Source organism: Siphateles boraxobius, unplaced genomic scaffold (genome assembly GCF_051911475.1).
Source record: "Siphateles boraxobius isolate OS27281-9 unplaced genomic scaffold, OSU_SipBor_1 48, whole genome shotgun sequence".
Lineage (NCBI taxonomy): Eukaryota > Metazoa > Chordata > Actinopteri > Cypriniformes > Leuciscidae > Siphateles > Siphateles boraxobius.
This window is the reverse complement of record NW_027509119.1, coordinates 937,894-957,139: the sequence shown is the minus strand read 5'-3', so window position 1 is coordinate 957,139 and position 19,246 is coordinate 937,894. Positions and strand designations below refer to the sequence as shown.

The window sequence follows — 19,246 nt, the reverse complement described above, 5'->3', positions numbered from 1 at the left end:
AATGAAAATCTTATTTGATCTTGCTAGAGGTCATGCTTAGAATTGTTTAGCTTTTTAATTGGGTTTATTTTTTTTAAATAACTAAGTTTTTTAGTTTGTTTTTTTTTTTAAACGAAAAAACGAATTAAGGCGCCGTTTTCTCTTTTCTGCTTATTTCGTTTCAAATTGGAAAACAAACTAGCCAGGTGGGTACTGATGATGGTGAAATCAAATTTTACTGAAACTGTATTCATAGACCTAAACCACACCCGCGAGAATGAGACAATTAAAGGCGCAAGATAACTTCTGTTAACAACAAAAAAAAGTGTTTAATATAAGTGACTTTGTCTTTTTAAAGGGCAATTTCCAAATATCTTTTATTTATTTGTTATAATATGGGTATTTTACTTTGGGTATTAGTTTGGTAATAGTAGGCTATATTTGGTAATTTGTTGTTGTTGTTGTTTTTAATTGTGTTTTCATTAAAACTATATCATAACAACTTATAAAGATCAACATCTACAGAAGACATTAACAAATAACACTGGTGTTGTCATAAGTTAACTAATCAGTGGGAAATTTCCTCACCGGCATAACCGGAAAATTTTGTTTTCCAGTGCAAAATCAAAGTCACAGAACCTTCTATCCATAACTACTTCTCAGGGCTCCGAGATCACAAACTTTAGAGCTCTTACTCATCCCTGTTCTTTGTATGATCGGGTAGACGTAATCATTGGCACATTCTTATTTACAAGGCTATTCTTGATCTGCTTCCCCCATACCTTCAAACCTACATCACAAAGAAAGGCACAGGAAGATATTTTCTTCGTTCTGAGGACTTATTACTGTTATCTGTCCCTCAAGTCCGGACTGAACTGGGAAAAGGGGCGTTTAAGTATGCGGCCTCTGTGCTTGGAATCAGCTCCAAAATGTCCTGAATCTTCAGGAGCCGGTTTCACTGGTTGCTTTTAAATTAGATTTAAAGGAACACGCCGACTTTTTTGGACTTTAGCTTATTCGCCGTATCCCCCAGAGTTGGATAAGTCCATACATACCTTTTTCATCTCTGTGCGTGCTGTAACTCTGTTTGACGCACCCACCGCTAGCCTAGCTTAGCACAAAGACTGGATGTAAATGGCTACAGCTAGCATACTAATCCCAATAAGTGACAAAATAACGCAAACATTTTCCTATTTACATGTTGTGATTTGTTTAGTCACAGAGTGTACAAATAACAAGGTCATGTGAAACACAGACATCTTTTAACCGTTTAAATACTGGGAGCTATAATCTCAGAAGGCGAAGCACTGCTACTTGGGCGGAGTGATAACCGCAGCACCTGAGACACAGTTGTTTTTAACGTCAACAAAACCAACGTGACTAAGTTTACCTCTAGCTCCACTCATTTGTTACTGGGGCAATAGAGCGTGTTTGTGACAACACAATACTAAGGGGACTTTCACACTGGCAGTTTAGTTCGGAACGCGGCACGGTTCGCATGAAAAATCGCTAATGTGAACGCTGTCATGGGACCCAGGTGCGCACTGGGGTATCGAACTCGAGACTGCCTGGAGGAGGTGGTCTGAGTTCGGTTGCTCCCGAACCGTGCTGCGATTCGCGTGTATGTGAAAACAACACGGACTCGGATGCGCACTTGTTCAGGAAGTAAAGTATCCTGCGCATGCGTTTTACCCGATTATGATGTATCTAAATAAAACACACGTAAGGGATGAAGATTTACCCTGGATACGAGCAAGAGTGAGTCTGCAGTGTATTCGCGCATAGTGCGTGCAATCAGGGCAACAAATTAATGGAAATCCACTGTCTCCTCAAAAGAGTCCATTTGCAAGCAGCGGAAAGACAGATTATGTGAAACACACACAGTTAACCTGCGTTGTTTACTCAGCTATGAATAATAGCACCAAATTAATAAAAAAAACCACAATATATTGACCCACGTCGTGTTTTCTATCATGCGCTGTGCACGTTTGCAATGACGTGAGATGACCGCAAATGCACCAGAGTTCGATAGAATCAAGTTGAGTGGGAAACCACACCAACGCTGTGGGGGGCGCCGGGAACAATCGCCCCCGGGCTCGGACCGCAGCAAACGAGCCCAGTGTAAAAGCCCCATAACATTACAGGGCATACATGGAGCCCGGGAACAACTGCAATAGTAGTTACCACCCTATTCATATAATAGTGTCACTAACGTTACATTAGATCTAGCTAATGTTACTGTTACAGTAGGCTAGTCATCTAAAAACATAACATAACAGAACACTTAAACAATATTCGCTTAAATACTGATACAAGCAAACTATCAGTGCTGGTACTACTCGACCTCAGTGCTGCATTTGACACTGTCGATCACAACATACTTCTTGACAGGCTGGAAAACTGGGTCGGGCTTTCTGGGATAGTCCTAAAATGGTTCAGGTCATACTTAGGAGGGAGAGGTTATTATGTGAGTATTGGAGATCATAAGTCTGAGTGGACACCCATGACATGCGGAGTCCCTCAAGGCTCAATTCTTGCGCCACTCCTATTCAACCTGTACATGCTCCCAATGAGCCAAATAATGAGAAATAACCAAATCGCTTACCACAGCTATGCAAACGACACACAGCCCCGATTAACTCTCTGTTCCAATGCATTGATGAAGTAAACAATTGGATGTGCCAAAACTTTCCTCAGTTAAACAAAGACAAAACTGAAGTCATTGCGTTTGGAAACAAAGATGAAGTTCTCAAGGTGAACGCATACCTTCAGTCTAGGGGTCAAACAACTAAAAATCAAGTCAGGAATCTGGGTGTGACTCTAGAGTCAGACCTTAGTTTCAGTAGTCATGTCAAAGCAATAACTAAATCAGCATACTATCACCTGAAAAATATTGCAAGAATTAGATGCTTTGTTTCCAGTCAAGACTTAGAGAAACTTGTTCATGCTTTCATCACCAGTAGGGTGGATTATTGTAATGGACTTCTCACTGGCCTTCCCAAAAACACCATAAGACAGTTGCAGCTCATACAGAACGCTGCTGCTAGGATTCTGAGCAGAACCAGAAAATATGAACACATCACACCAGTCCTCAGGTCTTTACACTGGCTGCCAGTTACATTTAGAATTGATTTTAAAGTATTATTACTGGTATATAAATCATTCAATGGCTTAGGACCTCAATACATTGCAGATATGCTCACTGAATATAAACCCAACAGATCACTCAGATCATTAGGATCACATCAGCTAGAAATGCCAAGGGTTCACTCTAAGCATGGCGAGTCTGCTTTTAGCTATTATGCCAGCCGCAGCTGGAACCAGCTTCCAGAAGAGATCAGATGTGCTCCTACAGTAGTCACATTCAAATCCAGACTCAAAACACATCTGTTTAACTGTGCATTTACTGAATGAGCACTGTACCACTGTTCCTCCGACTGTTTGCACTGTATTCTATTTTATGTTTTAATTATTCTGATTTCATTTGATTATTTCTGTATTTTATCTTTTATTCTAAACTGTTTTAATTATTCTGTATTTTATCTTTTATTCTAAACTGTTTTAATTACTCTGATTTCTTTTGATTATTTTAATTTCTTCTATGTAAAGCACTTTGAATTACCATTGTGTATGAAATGTGCTATATAAATAAACTTGCCATGCCTTGCCTTGCCTTGCCTAGATCACTTTGTGATGAAAATAAAGTTTTCTTAAAGCGTGTTGTATAACCACTGATTTACTGGCACCCTTCTTTCTGTGTTGTACTTTAATAAACAATTGTCCTGCGAAATGATGAGGTTTTTGTAAGAAAAACGTTGCGAGCAAATGTCATTTTCTTTTTTTTAAATTATTATTTAAATCAACAACGTAAGAGGCTTTAGGCTGTCTGTGTCAGGATTCCACCAGCTCCATTCACTCCTCCCACTCATTCACTCACTCCTCCCTCTCGTTCACTATCCCCTGAGTACTGATCACCATCACCTGCACTTCATCATTACAACTCCCTTTATATTCAGCTCCCTTTCACACACTCATCGTCTGGTCTCGTCTACGCATGACCCACAGATTCTCCTGCTATACTTACCTGCCTTCCGTTGGACATCATACAAGCCTTGCCTTCAGCCTTCATCATCAGTCTACTGCCTTTCATCTGCATCCGTTCCTGGGACCTTCCGCCTGCATCTGCAAAAGAGACACTTGTTAATTCCTCAGCTAAGTTACCACACAAAGTATCATCTGTCTTCATACTCACCATATCTCTGTCTGCTTCTGCAAAACCTGTGAAATAAACCTATTCACTTACCACCACCAGTCTGACTCCTGTTCCATCCGTGACAGTCTGATGAAATCTGTAAACACCCAGCTTTGCAGTAAAGCTGGCACAGAATCAGCATCTGACCTGGCTTACATTACACACTGTTTAATGCAGCTCAAATGAGGCACTGTGAATTTACATTGCAAGTTCAGAGGCTGTTTTTTGAAGTGCAGTGTTTCCGCTACATTCATTCTGTCGTGGTCGTCCGCCACACCAAAAATCAGTGAGGCCAAAATCACTTCTCAGGTAGAGCCGTTACTGTGCATACTATTGTGTTATTTTTAAGACCTACTAAAGGCATAAAAAACATTGTAAAGCACAATAAAGTTTTCAAGCACTATATTTCAAGACTTCTAAAGTCATTCGATAGCATAATGTGAGGTAAAAATTATCAGCATTCAAACAGTGCGTCGCGTTCGGTTACGACAGTAGGCTAACTAACACGATGACACTCTCTTCAAGAAGGTCTATGGTTTGCATAAAATTACTATCTTGCTGGAGTTTATTGCGCTTTATAAATCATATTCCTTTCTCCTTGGTGTCAGTTAGATTACAGCACCAGAGTATTGCTGTATTTTAAACCAATAAAATCGAGTGTGGGCGGAGCGACACGTGTCACCACGCCTAAAGGTGTCGCCCCGCCCCATCATCCAGACTGCACTCTGGGGTTACTCAGCGCTGCACGCTGTGACTTAACGTTGCTTCAAGTACATAATACGCATAATTGCGTTGCCTCTCTAAATTGGAGACTTTCATATTATAGTACTTAGGGGAGGTTTAAGCACCTGGGGCAAGGGGGGCATGGCCCATAGGAATATCACTCATGGGTGACGCCCAAGTCCAACGGGACTAGATCCAGTTTCCTCCATTTTTACTAATAACTGCTTTAAATGTGTTAATTCCAAGGACAGTAAGGCAAACAATTAAGCATGAGCTCGAACATTTTGGCATTTTTCATATCGAACTTTCAATATGACACTGCATTGAAAATTATTTCATTGACTTTAATTGCCTCCACTATCATCCTGTAAATCATCTGTCTCATTCTCACGGGTCGTGGCTTAGGGCTATGATTACAGTTTCAGTAAAATTTTAATTCACCATCATTGGTACCCACCCTCAGCCGATTGGCATTACAATATTTGCATCCTATGTCCAAAACGGAGCGTATACTGTCTAAAAGAAAAGCTCAGCTGCTGACTGAACGTGGTCTGTGCCTCACCTCATGTGTAGTTTTTTTAGGTATTTTATTATCTAAAATCAATATTTTTATTCATAAATATGTCCTCAATGGTGTACAAATACCTCTGCCAATTATCTGACTTATCCTCGTAAACGAAGAATTTATTATCTTTATATACATGTGACGGGTAGGTCCACGGAGGCTTCCATGTCGTTCCGCCATCTTGAAAAACTATAATAGCAGAGAGGGTCAAAAAGAACTAGGCCAACGCTTTTCCACAACGCGTTTTCGTTCAGAGCCAGCGTCTCTCGGAGGAGCAGTGCAGTGAGAGGCGCTTCACTGCCCCGGCAAGTTTAAAAGGCTGCATTACACTGTTATTATTCATACTGTAACATTCATTTGTTTGTTGTGTCAAGTTGCAGTTTGTTTGAAATAACAAACCTGTTCAACACACATCTTTTAGAAATCTAAAACATTTCCAACAATGTATATATTAAACAAGTAAACTCATTTGTGCACAATCATAGCACAAAAATGGAAAGAGCTAAACAAAGAATAAAAATAAATAAATAAATAAACAGCAAACAGATATTATGCATGGTACATAAAATATCTCATCATATTTCCTCAAAAAAGAAGTAAATTTTCTATTATCAATTATTCTTAGTGATTTGATTAAATATTTTACTTCACATAAGAAATCTTTAAAAGGAATGTTCTTAAGAAACCATTGTTTGTGAAAGTAAAACTTTGCCACAATGATAAGGAAGTTACCAGTACATTCTAAAGATTTGTTTGGGTTTTGTTAACCACAGACCTTATTTCAGGCGATTTTGCAAAAACCCATTCAAAAAACCCATAGACTTTAGGGCGAGGGAACCGGAAGTGCTAAAATGCTAACTCACTTCCGCGTTTTGGCCTACAAAGTGACGTCATAACTTCGGAACTCTATGGGTAGATTACGTTTTACAAATATAAAAAAAAAATGTGCAGTGCAGTTTCAACACCAATAATACGCAACTTTACATTTTACACATGAAACATCTAATTAATTTAAATTCTATTGGAAAGTTTTCCTAGACATGATGCTTCATCTGTCAACAAAAGTTTATTTGTGAACTCTCCATGTAGACTGTGCCTCATTTACGAAACAAAATGCTCCCAACAAACATATAATCCTCCAACAAACATATAATCTGATCCAGGTTGTGTCTGACTGAGAAAATAATTCATGTAATTTGAAAGATGTTGTAATTTAATACAATTTGTGCCAAAGCAATGGAAAATGACCCACAGTTATGCCCGCATTTACTGTTGTTGTGCTGGAATTTTTTCATTAAAATGTATGTTAAAATATTGAATATGTTTCAAATTAGGTCATTTTGTGTGAATCTGCGCAGGAGTCTTCATGTTCTCCAGGCTTTGAGTCGGAGTTGCTGGTTTTTAAAGTACACAGAGATGACCTTCACAAAGGGAAAAGACTAGGAAGAGGTAAGCTCTGTTCACAAATATCTTTAAATATAACACTGAAGTAACTGAACAGTTTTTGTTTCAATATGTTTAGTATTAGGCTAAATAATCTATGAAAATGTGAAAAATCAGCCATTGTCACACTAGTTCTGTGGCTGTGAGGCGTGACATAACCCAGGATCCTAGGGATCTGATGTTGAGCTTGAGACTAAAGAGACTATAGAGAACGAGTAGATGGATTTCTCCCTTTCTCTCTTGTTCTCGTCTGACTGTTTGAAGTGTATTTCTCGATGGAGTTTACACGAGGAACTATGACAAAGACTGGAAGCTTGCTTGTCTTTTTCAGTAAAATTTCAGTAATCAATACCAATAACGGTAAACTTTTACGCTTCTCTGGACCAGTTTTTGAACCATAGCAATAACTATTATAACTATTTTATTTTAATAGTTGCTTTATTTAAAATTAGATAGCCCATAGGGTTGCTATGGTTATCACAATGTCAAACATCATAATTTCAGATTAAGTTCTGCATTTTAATACAGTTATCACTCCTAAAACTTTGCAGTGTTGCACTTTTATTCAAACTTTTATTAAAATTATGAATGGGTTAAATACATGAAGCAAGCAAAGAGTGCTCCCTTTATAAACAATGAAGCCGAGATCACGGCCTATCAGAGGGTACTGGATTGACCCTTATGTATGATAAGATTGGTATCATTACATTTTGAAAAATAAAGTATTGACTTGCTAACCCTGATTCCCTGACTTATTGCAAAGGTGACCTACTGGTACTTTTGACAACACTATTACAGACCATTATCACACCTGGAGGGTGTTTCCAAAGTATCACCTACTGACACAGCATCTTTTTCCCAGCTCAGGGAACCAGGTTTACAAATGTGCCAATTGAATCTCTTTTCTGACAGTAATTTTTAATGCATGTGATGGGAGAACAAGAACGCTCTTCCAGTCCGCTGACAAGCGGTTTGATGTGGACACGGATGGGACTGTAATACTGAAGAGACAAGTGACTCTTCATGAAGGCCACAATGTGTTTTCTGTGGACGCTTGGGACTCCAGTGGAAAGAAGCACACGGTATCTGTCAGAGTTGAGCGTGTCCATCATCATCATGAGGACCATCACATGGACACGGTCATGAACATCTCCTCTCCACAGGTACAAACAAGTTCCTACAAGAAACCGCTGTCAGTACAGTACAAGCCTGACCTGTTTGCTTTTGTGTCCATTGCTGCCTTGTTTGTTGCCATAGTGATTCATTACTCACACCTGTTCCTCATTAGCTTCTTGTTATCTTGTTTATATAAACCTCAGTGTTTCTTGTGTTGATTGTTAGGTCTTGTCCTTGTATGTCTGTTTGTTTGGTGTTCTCTGTTGTTTTTATTATTATTTTGACTCTTATTTTCATTAAATCTTACTCTGCATTTGGATCCAGGTCTCGCTCATTTCTGAGTTCACCCAGCGTTACTGTAAGGGCATGATTGAAAACATAGTCAACAGTAGTGGCTTTATTTCATTTGGAAATGTGCCTGTGTTATTGGCCTCTTCTATCTCTTCCTCTGTTTTTTATCCCTACCACCATTCACCCATCCACTCCTCTTCTTCTTTCCGGCTATAGAAAATGGATAGAAAATGTGCTTGATAAATTATGACATCTAGTAAATGGTTATTCACCCAAAACAAAAAAAGTCAGTTACTCACCCTCATGTCATTCCAAACCTGTAAAACTTTTGTTCATATTCGAAACACAAGAGAAGATATCTTAAATTAAATCTGAGAGCTTTCTGTCCCTCCATTGACAGTCCCTGCAACTACCACTATGTCACCACAAAAATTTCACGAAGAGATTAGTCCAAATTTTATGAAGACACAATTACTTTATATGATGAACAGGTGTTTCACCAGCTTGTCTGAAATCCTGTGCTGACCAGCTGGCCCCTATTTTCACCAAGATCTTCACCAGATCTCTGGAGCTGTGCAAAGCCTCTTCCTGCTTCAAATGTCTCACCATCATCCCCATCCCAAATAAATTCCAAAATCACAGGACTGAATGACTACAGACCAGTTGTTAACGTGTGTGGTCATTAATTAATTTTAAAGACTGGTGTTGGCCTACCTAACATCACATCACAGAACCCTTGCTGGACCCCCTTCAGTTTTTCTCTTGTCGAGCAAACGTGTCTGTGGATGATGCAGTCAACATGGGACTACACTACATCCGGCAACATCTTGACAGACCGGGGACTTATGTGAGGATCCTATTTATGGACTTCAGCTCGGCTTTCAACACCTTCATCCCAGATATCCTCCAGACCAAATTAACCCAGTTCTCTGTTCCTAGCTCAATCTGTCAATGAATCAACAGCTTTCTGACGGCTAGCTAGTGAGACTGGGAAAATTCACATCAACATCTGTACAATCAGTACTGGTGCCCCCCAGGGATGTGTCCCCACTGCTCTTTTCCCTGTTCACCAACGACTGCAGCACCAAATACTCCTCAGTCAAGTTCCTGAAGTTTGCAGATGACCTGAGAAAGTTCAACCTGATTCTGCAGTTCTAATCTGCAGTTGTTAGAATATCTTAAATATCTTAAAATATCTTAATTTGTGCAAAGGTTAAAGCGTGCAAGCAGACCATCTACGGGACAAGCTGGATTCCACCATATCTTTATGTACACAATAATAATCTTTCACATTGTAATCCTTTTAATATTTGGCATGTTTGTGTGCTGATGCACATGTGTGTAATAAGCAGAGTGTAAGCGCGTTGTGGACCCGCCTATAGACTCATATTACTAATGCCACCTTTAAATAACAAAAAAATACTACGCTATTGACTTTAGACCAGGTTTCAGTTGGTCAATGGCTCAGTCTATTTAAGTAACCTCAAAATAGCAACGCGCCAACAATGCGCCTGAACACACCTCGTTTTCAGACCAGCAGCCCATGGGCGAATAGATGGGCTCAAATGCATTTGCTATTCAAACAACGTGGCGCAGGACGAGAAAATGAAAACTGCGTTGGGCTGAAATTAGCCGGGTGTATGATTGGGCCCATAGAGTCTGTCCTCTGCACTTCTTTAACTGTCTGGTTCAGCTCAGCTAACAAATCAGATCTCAGAAGACTACAGAGGATAGTCCGCACTGCCGAGATAATCATCGCTACACCCCTTCCCACTCTCCAAGAACTGTACTCATCCAGAGTGAGTAAAAGGGCTGGCAAAATCACTTTGGATTCCTCACATCCACCTCACCGCCTCTATGTAGCATATCATACCTTTTATACCATAGTCGGAGCTTCATTAAGATTGTCGGAAGGGGTAAATCGGGGCTAAAATTGGCCTAATTATCCTGCCGTGTGAACCAGGCTTAAAGGGATAGTTCACCCAAAAATGAAAATTCTGTCAGTATTCACTCACCCTGATGTTGTTCCAACCCCGTAAGTCCTTCGTTCATCTTCGGAACACGAATTAAGATATTTTTGATGAAATCTGAGAGCTGGATTACTCCTCCATAGGCTTCTTCAGGGATTGAACTTGCTGTCCTCGAAAAGTTGTTAAAGACATCGTTAAAATAGTCCAAGTGACTACAGTGGCTCAATCTTAAGTTTATCAAGCGACGAGAATACTTTTTGTGCGCAAAAACAAACAAAAATAACGACTTTGTTTCAACTATACAATTCTTTCTCTATTGGCCTCTAGTCAGTTAGCTTAGTGTAATAGCGTAGAGCTACGTCACACGTAGGCTCACTATTGGCCGCCGCTGGTCATGTGTGTGAAGTGTGTGACGTACAACACAGAAGCGCTGCGCTGTTACACTAGTGAACTGACTCGAGGCCCACAGAGAAGGAAATTAATAGTTGAAATAAAGTCGTTATTTTTGTTTTTTTGCTCACAAAAAGTATTCTCGTCGTTTGATAAACTTAAGATTGAGCCACTGTAGTCACTTGGACTATTTTAACAATGTCTTTAATAACTTTTCGGGGCTGGCAAGTGTCAATCCCTTAGAAGCCTATGGAGGAGTGATCCAGCTCTCAGATTTCATCAAAAATATCTTAATTCGTGTTCCGAAGATGAACGAAGGTCTTACGGGGTTGAACAACACGAGGGTGAGTAAATACTGACAGAATTTTCATTTTTGGGTGAACTAACTCTTTAACATGGATGTCAGAAACAAATAAATCACCCCAGCCATGTGAACTGTTTTTGGTGAAATTTTGCAAGCTAAGCATATTTTTTTTTTACATATTACACTAAAAGAGCCCTAACTTTACAAAATTATGTTACTTGGTGCCATGAAAAAACGTAAGTATATTTTTAATAATTTGAACAAAAAAAAAATACATTGAATGTGGTTACTAGCGACATAATGAGATAAGAAATGCAAACAAAACATTTTTACATCACTTTTTTCTTGGTGCGGACTTTAAAGGGTTAAGATTGAGCCACTGTAGTCACTTGGACTATTTTAACAATGTCTTTAATAACTTTTCGGGGCTGGCAAGTGTCAATCCCTATAGAAGCCTATGGAGGAGTGATCCAGCTCTCAGATTTAATCAAAAATATCTTAATTTGTGTTCTGAATATGAACTTACGGGGTTGAACAACATGAGGGAGAGTAATTACTGACAGAATTTACATTTTTGGGTGAACGATCCCTTTAATTGTTGCATAGCGGCCAATTATGTTTGTCAGTCACCAAAAGTAAAATCACACACGGCTCAGTTGAATAAGAAGGCAAATGGCTTGCCTTAATTCAACCACATTTATCAATTCAATATTAAGCCCAAAATAGTTTTTGACTCACCAATCGGTAGATTAATCGGCAGGTTGTTCAAATCACATTATCCCGCTGAAGTCCAAATAGTCTGACTCGTTGAAAAAAGCAGGCAGGGATAGCAGTACAGCCGCTGATTGTTAGGACAGCCACATAGCCAATCTTTTCTTTCATACCAGTCTGTCTGAAACAATCGGATTTGGGCCGTTTTTTGGGCCCAAATTTTTGGGCCGTTTTGCTGCACTAGTCCATCTAAAGCCCAATTTATACTTCTGCGTCGAACTCACGCCGTAGCTACGTCGTAGGCTGTGTGTAGCGCGCGTACCCTTCGGCGTAACCTGACGTGCACCTCTCCAAAAATGTAAAGCCTGTTTTATGCTTCTGCGTCGAATCGACGGCGTACCCCCGCAGACCCCTCTGCGTCTCCGCGAAACCCCCCTCCAACCCCTCCGCCGTAGCTCGACGTGCACCTCCAAAAAATTGTAACTACGCGTCGAGGCGACGCAGACCACAGGGGCTGTGATTGGTCAGATGCACCGCGATGCAAGCAACCTGATGCAGAAACATAAAACAGCCACGACGCCGTAGGAGTGACGGCGTAGCTACGCCGTGGAGTTGACGCAGAAGCATAATGAGGCCTTAACGCGTCAATTCTACGCGGACGCAATCGCTGTGATTGGTCTGCTAGAACCGCTCCCTCGGGTTTCACATGTTCCCTCTGCATGTGTAATTGCGCGTCAACGCGGACAACGACGCAGAAGTATAAATGAAAACCAACACGTACTCTATAGCGTAGAGGCTTCGGCTTATGTCCGACGCAGAAGTATAAATCAGCCTTAAGGCTGGCATAGACCTCCCTCTTGCTATTAACTCAGATTATGAATTAAAATAAAAATGAAAAATTTCTTTACTCTGTGATCACGGCCGGTGCTGTCATTTTGACTTTGAATTTGGCGGGGATTAGCCTATAGGCATGTAGGCTAGCTGTGTTGTAATGACGTTAGCTGCGCAAATGTCCAGTAACATCTCGATTTTAATTGGTCCATGTCTGATACGTAACGGAGATGATTACTGGCAAAACATATTTACGTCTAAAGGCACAGCAGATTTGTGCTTTTTGCCGTACATGTTGAAGAATACAGGATCGAAGTGCGCATGCGCAACATGGGTTTTTCGCTTGTCATCTGCAATGAATGGACAGTAAAAGCACTGCTTATTCTACCCTTTTTTTTTTTGATTATGCGTAACTGCTACATTTGTCATCATAACGTCTAAACAATTGAAATAACACACTTATTGCATACATCACAAGAATAAACAGTAGGGGAGACCGAGTATGGTTGTAACACTTTTTGCTTCGGTAACTGTAACTCACTGAATTTTATAGCTAGAGTTCTCAAATTTTTATACAAAGTACCCACATGTGTTCACTAAAAATGGCACCAATTCAATCCCCTCCAAGAATATCACAGACCTCGTGAGTTGGTGTCAAATACATACTGTACCTTTGTTACAACCTACCCCAATACCGGGGTAGGTTGTAACACATGCTGGGGTAAGTTGTAACAATTACACAAAAGAAGCTAAAATGGATGCCACATTATATGATATGCTTCAAAAACAGGTTTATTGACATAAAAGAACAGTCTCACTCCCTCTATGGAACATACACACACACACACACACACACACACGTTAATCAGACAGTCTATGTAATTGTGTCTACTTGAACGAACTACATACTTGTTAAACATATAATTTATAACAAAAAACAATGTGTGTGTGTGTGTGTGTGCGTGCGTGCGTGCGTGCGTGCGTGCGTGCGTGCGTGCGTCGTGTGTGTGTGTGTGTGTGTGTGTGTGTGTGTGTGTGTGTGTGTGTGTGTGTGTGTGTGTGTGTGTGTGTGTGTGTGTGTGTGTGTGTGTGTGTGTGTGTGTGTGTGTGTGTGTGTGTGTGTGTTCTTAATCAGAGTCACAGTGCTTACAAATGAATGCCGGTAACCCTGGAGTGCAAGCTTTGTGGGCCCAGAGACTGCATAGGGTCCCATGTACCTTTGGGGAACTAGGTACATACTGAAATGATCACATGACTCCTATCTTATCCCTAAGTGGTAGAAATGGTGGTGTTACAACTCTCCCCGTGTTACAACCATACCCGGTCTCCAATACAAATACAAGTTTATTATTTAATAAACATTTTTATTTTTGAATTTTGCATTACCAGACCGCACGTCACTGCACAACACTATTTATACTTATATTTATTAAGCATATAATACCTTTTATTTACATTCCCTTGCATTTGTACATAACACCTGTACATACACATATTGTCTATTTTGTATTTTTAATCTAATTAATCACACACGTATCATGAAATAAAGCACATGCCATTTATTTTGTTTAACATTCCTTTTGTCATAATGTGCTATATCTATATATCCAGCTAAGTAAACAATCAGATTGAAGGTTGATTCTCACAAAACTATTTTCTGCAAGCTTCGAGGACCATTGGAGACTCCAAAGGGACATAACCAAATCATATAAGAACTCCATATAACTTTATTATATAAAAAGAATATGCACACCAAAGCACCCATGAAAAAAAAAACATTACAGAAAAAGAAAACATTTAAAGAATTCACAATGTATAGTACAGAGCAACAGCAAAGAGCTTGTTTTTATTTTAAATGAGTGAATGGAGAAGCTAAAAAAATCCTAAATCAACTGCCTTGCCTTGACTGTGTAAAGTTAACATACAATTACTAAACACAGCAATGCAGACATGACAAATCAAACATTATCCTGAGTGTGTGTGTAAACTGAAATGTGTCTGTACATAAATCCAGCATGCGATCAGGTATCGAGAACACACACACACACGCGGTTTGTTGTTTGTGCATCAGTATAACAGAGTGTCTCACGCGCTTACTGTACGATTCCTGTATGTCACCAAAACTGCGCTCTTCAGAAACAATCACAGAATATGACAGAGCTCGTGTTTTAAAGCAAAGCTCACACTGGAAATAATAATTCACTAAAAACGCAATGTAAGTCTGTATTCTCTCTGATATCTCTGATGTAATCAGCCTGGCCTTCTGTACATTAGCACTGTTTTGGACTGATTTGTTTGAATGAATTTGATTACTGGATCACTGAAAACTTGAGTTTAACGGCTTAAAATGATCTGATCAAACACAGATGCAGAATCGGTGTAAAGGGTTAGAATAGAAATTTCCTCCTACCAGGATTACAGAAATTTGTAGATACTCAGTGTGATCTAACTGTGTGACGAATATAACGTTAATGACACAGCTTCACATACTTGTCAGTTATTTTGGTAAATTGCATTAAATTATTTGTATGTGTTAAGGATTTTGAAATGATTATTTAATGTGTTTACGCTGACAGCACTGATTTTTATATTATTTTTATTCTCTTATTTTACTTTTATTATAGCCTATGTCTTGTCACTGTCTTCTGTCTGTGCACTGGAAGCTTCTGTGATGAAGACAAATTCCTTGTGCTGTAAGCAAACTTGGCAATAAAGTTCATTCTGATTCTAAAGATGCAATTATTTAATGGTTTTTGTGCTGTGTTTAATTGTAAAAAAAAATGTGTTGTTGCTCAGTGTATTTTACTAACTTTTTCAGATGGAATCTCCCTCTGATGATCAGGTTCTGATGTTTCCAAAGTCTTCAACGGGTCTGAAGAGAGCAAAGAGAGGTTGGGTTATTCCTCCATTCAATGTACCTGAGAATAGCAGAGGTCCTTTCCCAGAGTTTCTGGTCCAGGTGAGAAAGTTATGAAGGGAATGTTTAAAATTAGATGGATGAGAAAGCGTTTTTTCTGATATTGACTTTGTTCTCTTGATATTGCTTTCTGTATTCAGATCAAGTCGGACTGTTCTAAGGAAGTTAAGATGGTTTACAGTATCACAGGTGAAGGAGCGAATCTGGAGCCTAAGGGAACTTTTACTATAGACAAATTAACAGGGATTCTGTATGTGACTCGGCCACTCGACAGAGAAAAAAAAGCTTCATATAGAGTAAGTTGATTTTTAGTGCATTTCAGCAATGGATTGTCTGCTCGTACTTAATTCTTTGAAAGTTAAAATAGAAAAAAGTATAAAGATTCAGATAAAAAGGCCCCATGAAATAGCTTGACACACAATTTACTTTTCATGTTTAAAGAGACTATACTTTTTATTTATATATTTTTATTTTTGTATATCAACTAAAAATTTAATTATAAGTACACTTGCAAATATACACGTCAAATATAACAGACATGGAATAAAAAATACAACTCTAATTTATTTGTGTTTTCAAACAACCTCAGATATTCTCTTAACGTGCCTGTATTTCTTCTCCTGTCTTTAGCTTATATCTGATGCGACTGCAGTTGGTCAGAATATCAGGGAAAATCCAATGGAAATTATTGTAAATGTGATGGACCAAAATGATAATAAGCCTATTTTTACACAAAATCCATTCAATGGAAATGTTCCTGAAGCTTCTGAAATAGGTAGGCGTATGATGCAGTTTCTCAATGAAATGTTTTTTTTTTCTTTTCAAATGCCTCTTCAGTTTTTCCACCGAATCAGTCTTTCTTCTTCTCTCACTGAAGGTCATGAGTTTATGACAGTCACAGCCACTGATGCAGATGATCCAAACACTCACAATGGTATTTTCACTTATTTAATCGTCAAGCAAGATCCAGAACTGCCAAAACCAAACCTGTTTACAGTCAACTCTGTTACCGGAGGAATTCGTGTGAATGCTTTAGGCTTGGACAGAGAGGTGAGAAATGATGAATTGATCTCGTATTGGTGAAGAATAATTTCATGTGAACAAACTCACTTCAAAACATCTTTCTTTTCAGACACTTACCAGATATACTTTGTTAATTACGGCTACTGACATGGAAGGAAATGGTTATGCAACCACTGGCACAGCTGTTATTACTGTGACTGACAGCAATGATAACGCACCTCAGTTTGAGCAATCCACGGTAATGTATATTAATAAATTCAGAATTTTATAATAAGCATTTTAACTTTATTAATACTTATTTACACCATGCATCTCTTTGTTTTAGCACACTGTATCTGTCCCAGAGAATAAAGTTGGGGCTGAAGTGGCCAGACTTGCAGTTACTGATGAAGATGAACCTGGATCTCCTGCCTGGTCAATCAAATATAAGATTATTAGCGGTGACAGGAGTGGGTTTTTCAGTGTCAGTACTGGACCCAGCCAGCTAGAGGGCATCATCACCATTGTAAAGGTACTGTGTGTTGCTCATGTGTTTCCACAGGCAATTGGTTGTGATCATGTTCCTTTAGTAAAAGATGCTTTCTTTTCCTTTCAGCCCCTGGACTTTGAGAAGAACAAGCAATTCATTCTGTCTGTGATTGTTGAGAACGATGATCCATTTGTCGGTTCTTTGGCCACTTCCACTGCCACAGTCACGGTGAATGTAGAAGATGTTAATGAGCCTCCAGAGTTTAATCCAAAGGAGAAGGTTATTAACAAACCTGAAGATTCACCAGTTGATAGTGAACTGGTTACTTATAAAGCCACTGATCCAGACATTGGAAAATCACAGAAGATAACGTAAGAAATTTTGCAAACATTCTCTGAGACGATCAAACCACTAAAGTGTCATGATTCCATTTGAAATTCTGACTGATTTCTCTAAAGATTAAGATCTTGTAGAGCAATAAAAATCACATAGTCTTCGATTGATAGACTTTTAATGATTTTTTTTTGTCAAACAGTCTCACTAGCAATATTAACCACTGAGAACCACCTTGTCTACCTATTAAGGCCTATATCTCTTCCAAGAATTCAAATAATAGCATGCCTGTATATCCTTTGAACTGCAAAAGATTTTAAACTTCCAGGCAAGACTTAAGTTGTTCTTGCTGAACATTTCTAGTTTAAACCTGTATGTTTGGTTCCTTTCAGGTATAAAATTGGCAGTGATCCTGCCGGCTGGCTGAGTGTTACTCCAGACACTGGAATTATTACAGTCAAGAGCCTCATGGATAGAGAATCTCACTTAGTCAAAGATGGCAAATACAGAGCTATCATTTGGGCGCTGGATGATGGTAATTTGTGTTTTCTTTTTTAAGAGAATAATTCTTGCTGGCCTTTTTCTGATGTCTGTGCTTGTGTGCAGGTACTCCTCAAGCAACTGGCACAGGAACACTGATAATTGAATTGGAGGATGTAAATGACAACGCTCCTGTCATCAGTGAAAGGAATATAAAAATGTGCAATCGTGGTTCAGCCCCAGTGCTTCTCTCTATAATGGACAAAGATGGACCTCCTTTCGCTGGGCCTTTTAGAGTTGAGACCCACGGAGAAACCAGTAAAGATTGGTCCACCTCGATGAATGGCACATGTGAGCAATTACTAATGTTTTAAAGATAAATTAATCTCATTCTTTCATAAGTTTCACATTGAAATATCTGGCTGGCTTGGTATACATGTCTAACTATTATAATGTGCCCATTTTAGCAACCGGTGTCTTTCTGACACCAAAGTCTGCATTGGAGCAGGGTGACTATAATGTTGTCCTGAAAGTTATTGATCAGGGTGGGTTGGATCAGAAAAACACCATTCAAGCAACTGTGTGTCACTGCGAAGGAGAAACAGTGCGTTGTGCTGACTGTGACAACACTTCTTGCCTAATATTCAATCCATTCTGTCTGCAATGATACATTCATCAACCTTTTTCCCACTTCTGCTGTGAACACATTGTCTGCTTTTTAGATACATAATAAAGTTACAGAATTTTGTCAAAGATAATTGGCTAAAGTAAGTGTTAAAATTACGAAACACCAAATTCTGTTTTCATTCAGTTCAGGTGATTATAATTACCATTGTGATGTTTTTTTTTTAGGTTTTTTTTTTTGTTGAATTTTAACTAATTTGTTTAACTTTACCTTGGTTTTTTTTAATATAAATAAATGTAATTTCATTATTTTCTGTTGATGTATTACAAGATTTAAAATTACAACGTAACTTTTTAACTATTTTCTTATAAATTTAATCTTTATTTACCTTTCTTATAAAGCAATTGCAATTGCTTTTTTTAAAAAATGTTATGAACATTAAACTTTCTAATTTGCATCTGTTGTTTATCATTTGAATACATTTGACCAACAATTCATCCAAGTGATCTTAACATTTAATCAGTAACTCGTTCAGTACATTTATACTACAGATACTATAGATATAGATTTTTTTATACAATTGATTTGCAATTTCTGAAACAGATAACCGAATTTCTGTCATGACAACTCTCTGAGTGTTTGCCATGTAATGGATTATGACAATGTTGATATATTAGGTCTGGCAGAATAAATCTGCTACTACAGTTATTGCTGCTGTTGCGGTTATTGTTGTTGCTGTTGCTGTTAATGTTGCTGCTGTTCTGGTTATTGTTGTTGTTGCTGCTGCTGTTATTGTTGTTGCTGCTGGTGTTATTGCCCCTGCT

General features: G+C 38.8%; 1 protein-coding gene across 1 annotated transcript in view; it reads left to right on the top strand.

Moving 5' to 3' along the window:
* LOC143710808 (cadherin-1-like) overlaps positions 1–17,890 on the top strand; it is a 46,062-nt gene extending 28,172 nt beyond the window's left edge. Inside the window, exons 3-12 of the mRNA XM_077202000.1 lie at positions 6,854–6,968; positions 7,875–8,125; positions 15,394–15,534; positions 15,633–15,788; positions 16,123–16,267; positions 16,370–16,542; positions 16,625–16,753; positions 16,841–17,026; positions 17,111–17,355; positions 17,710–17,890. Of these exons, the coding sequence (XP_077058115.1) occupies positions 6,854–6,968; positions 7,875–8,125; positions 15,394–15,534; positions 15,633–15,788; positions 16,123–16,267; positions 16,370–16,542; positions 16,625–16,753; positions 16,841–17,026; positions 17,111–17,355; positions 17,710–17,875 (1,707 nt within the window). The 3' untranslated portion in view covers positions 17,876–17,890. The remainder of the gene's footprint in view (positions 1–6,853; positions 6,969–7,874; positions 8,126–15,393; positions 15,535–15,632; positions 15,789–16,122; positions 16,268–16,369; positions 16,543–16,624; positions 16,754–16,840; positions 17,027–17,110; positions 17,356–17,709) is intronic.
* The last annotated feature ends 1,356 nt before the right edge of the window (positions 17,891–19,246 follow it).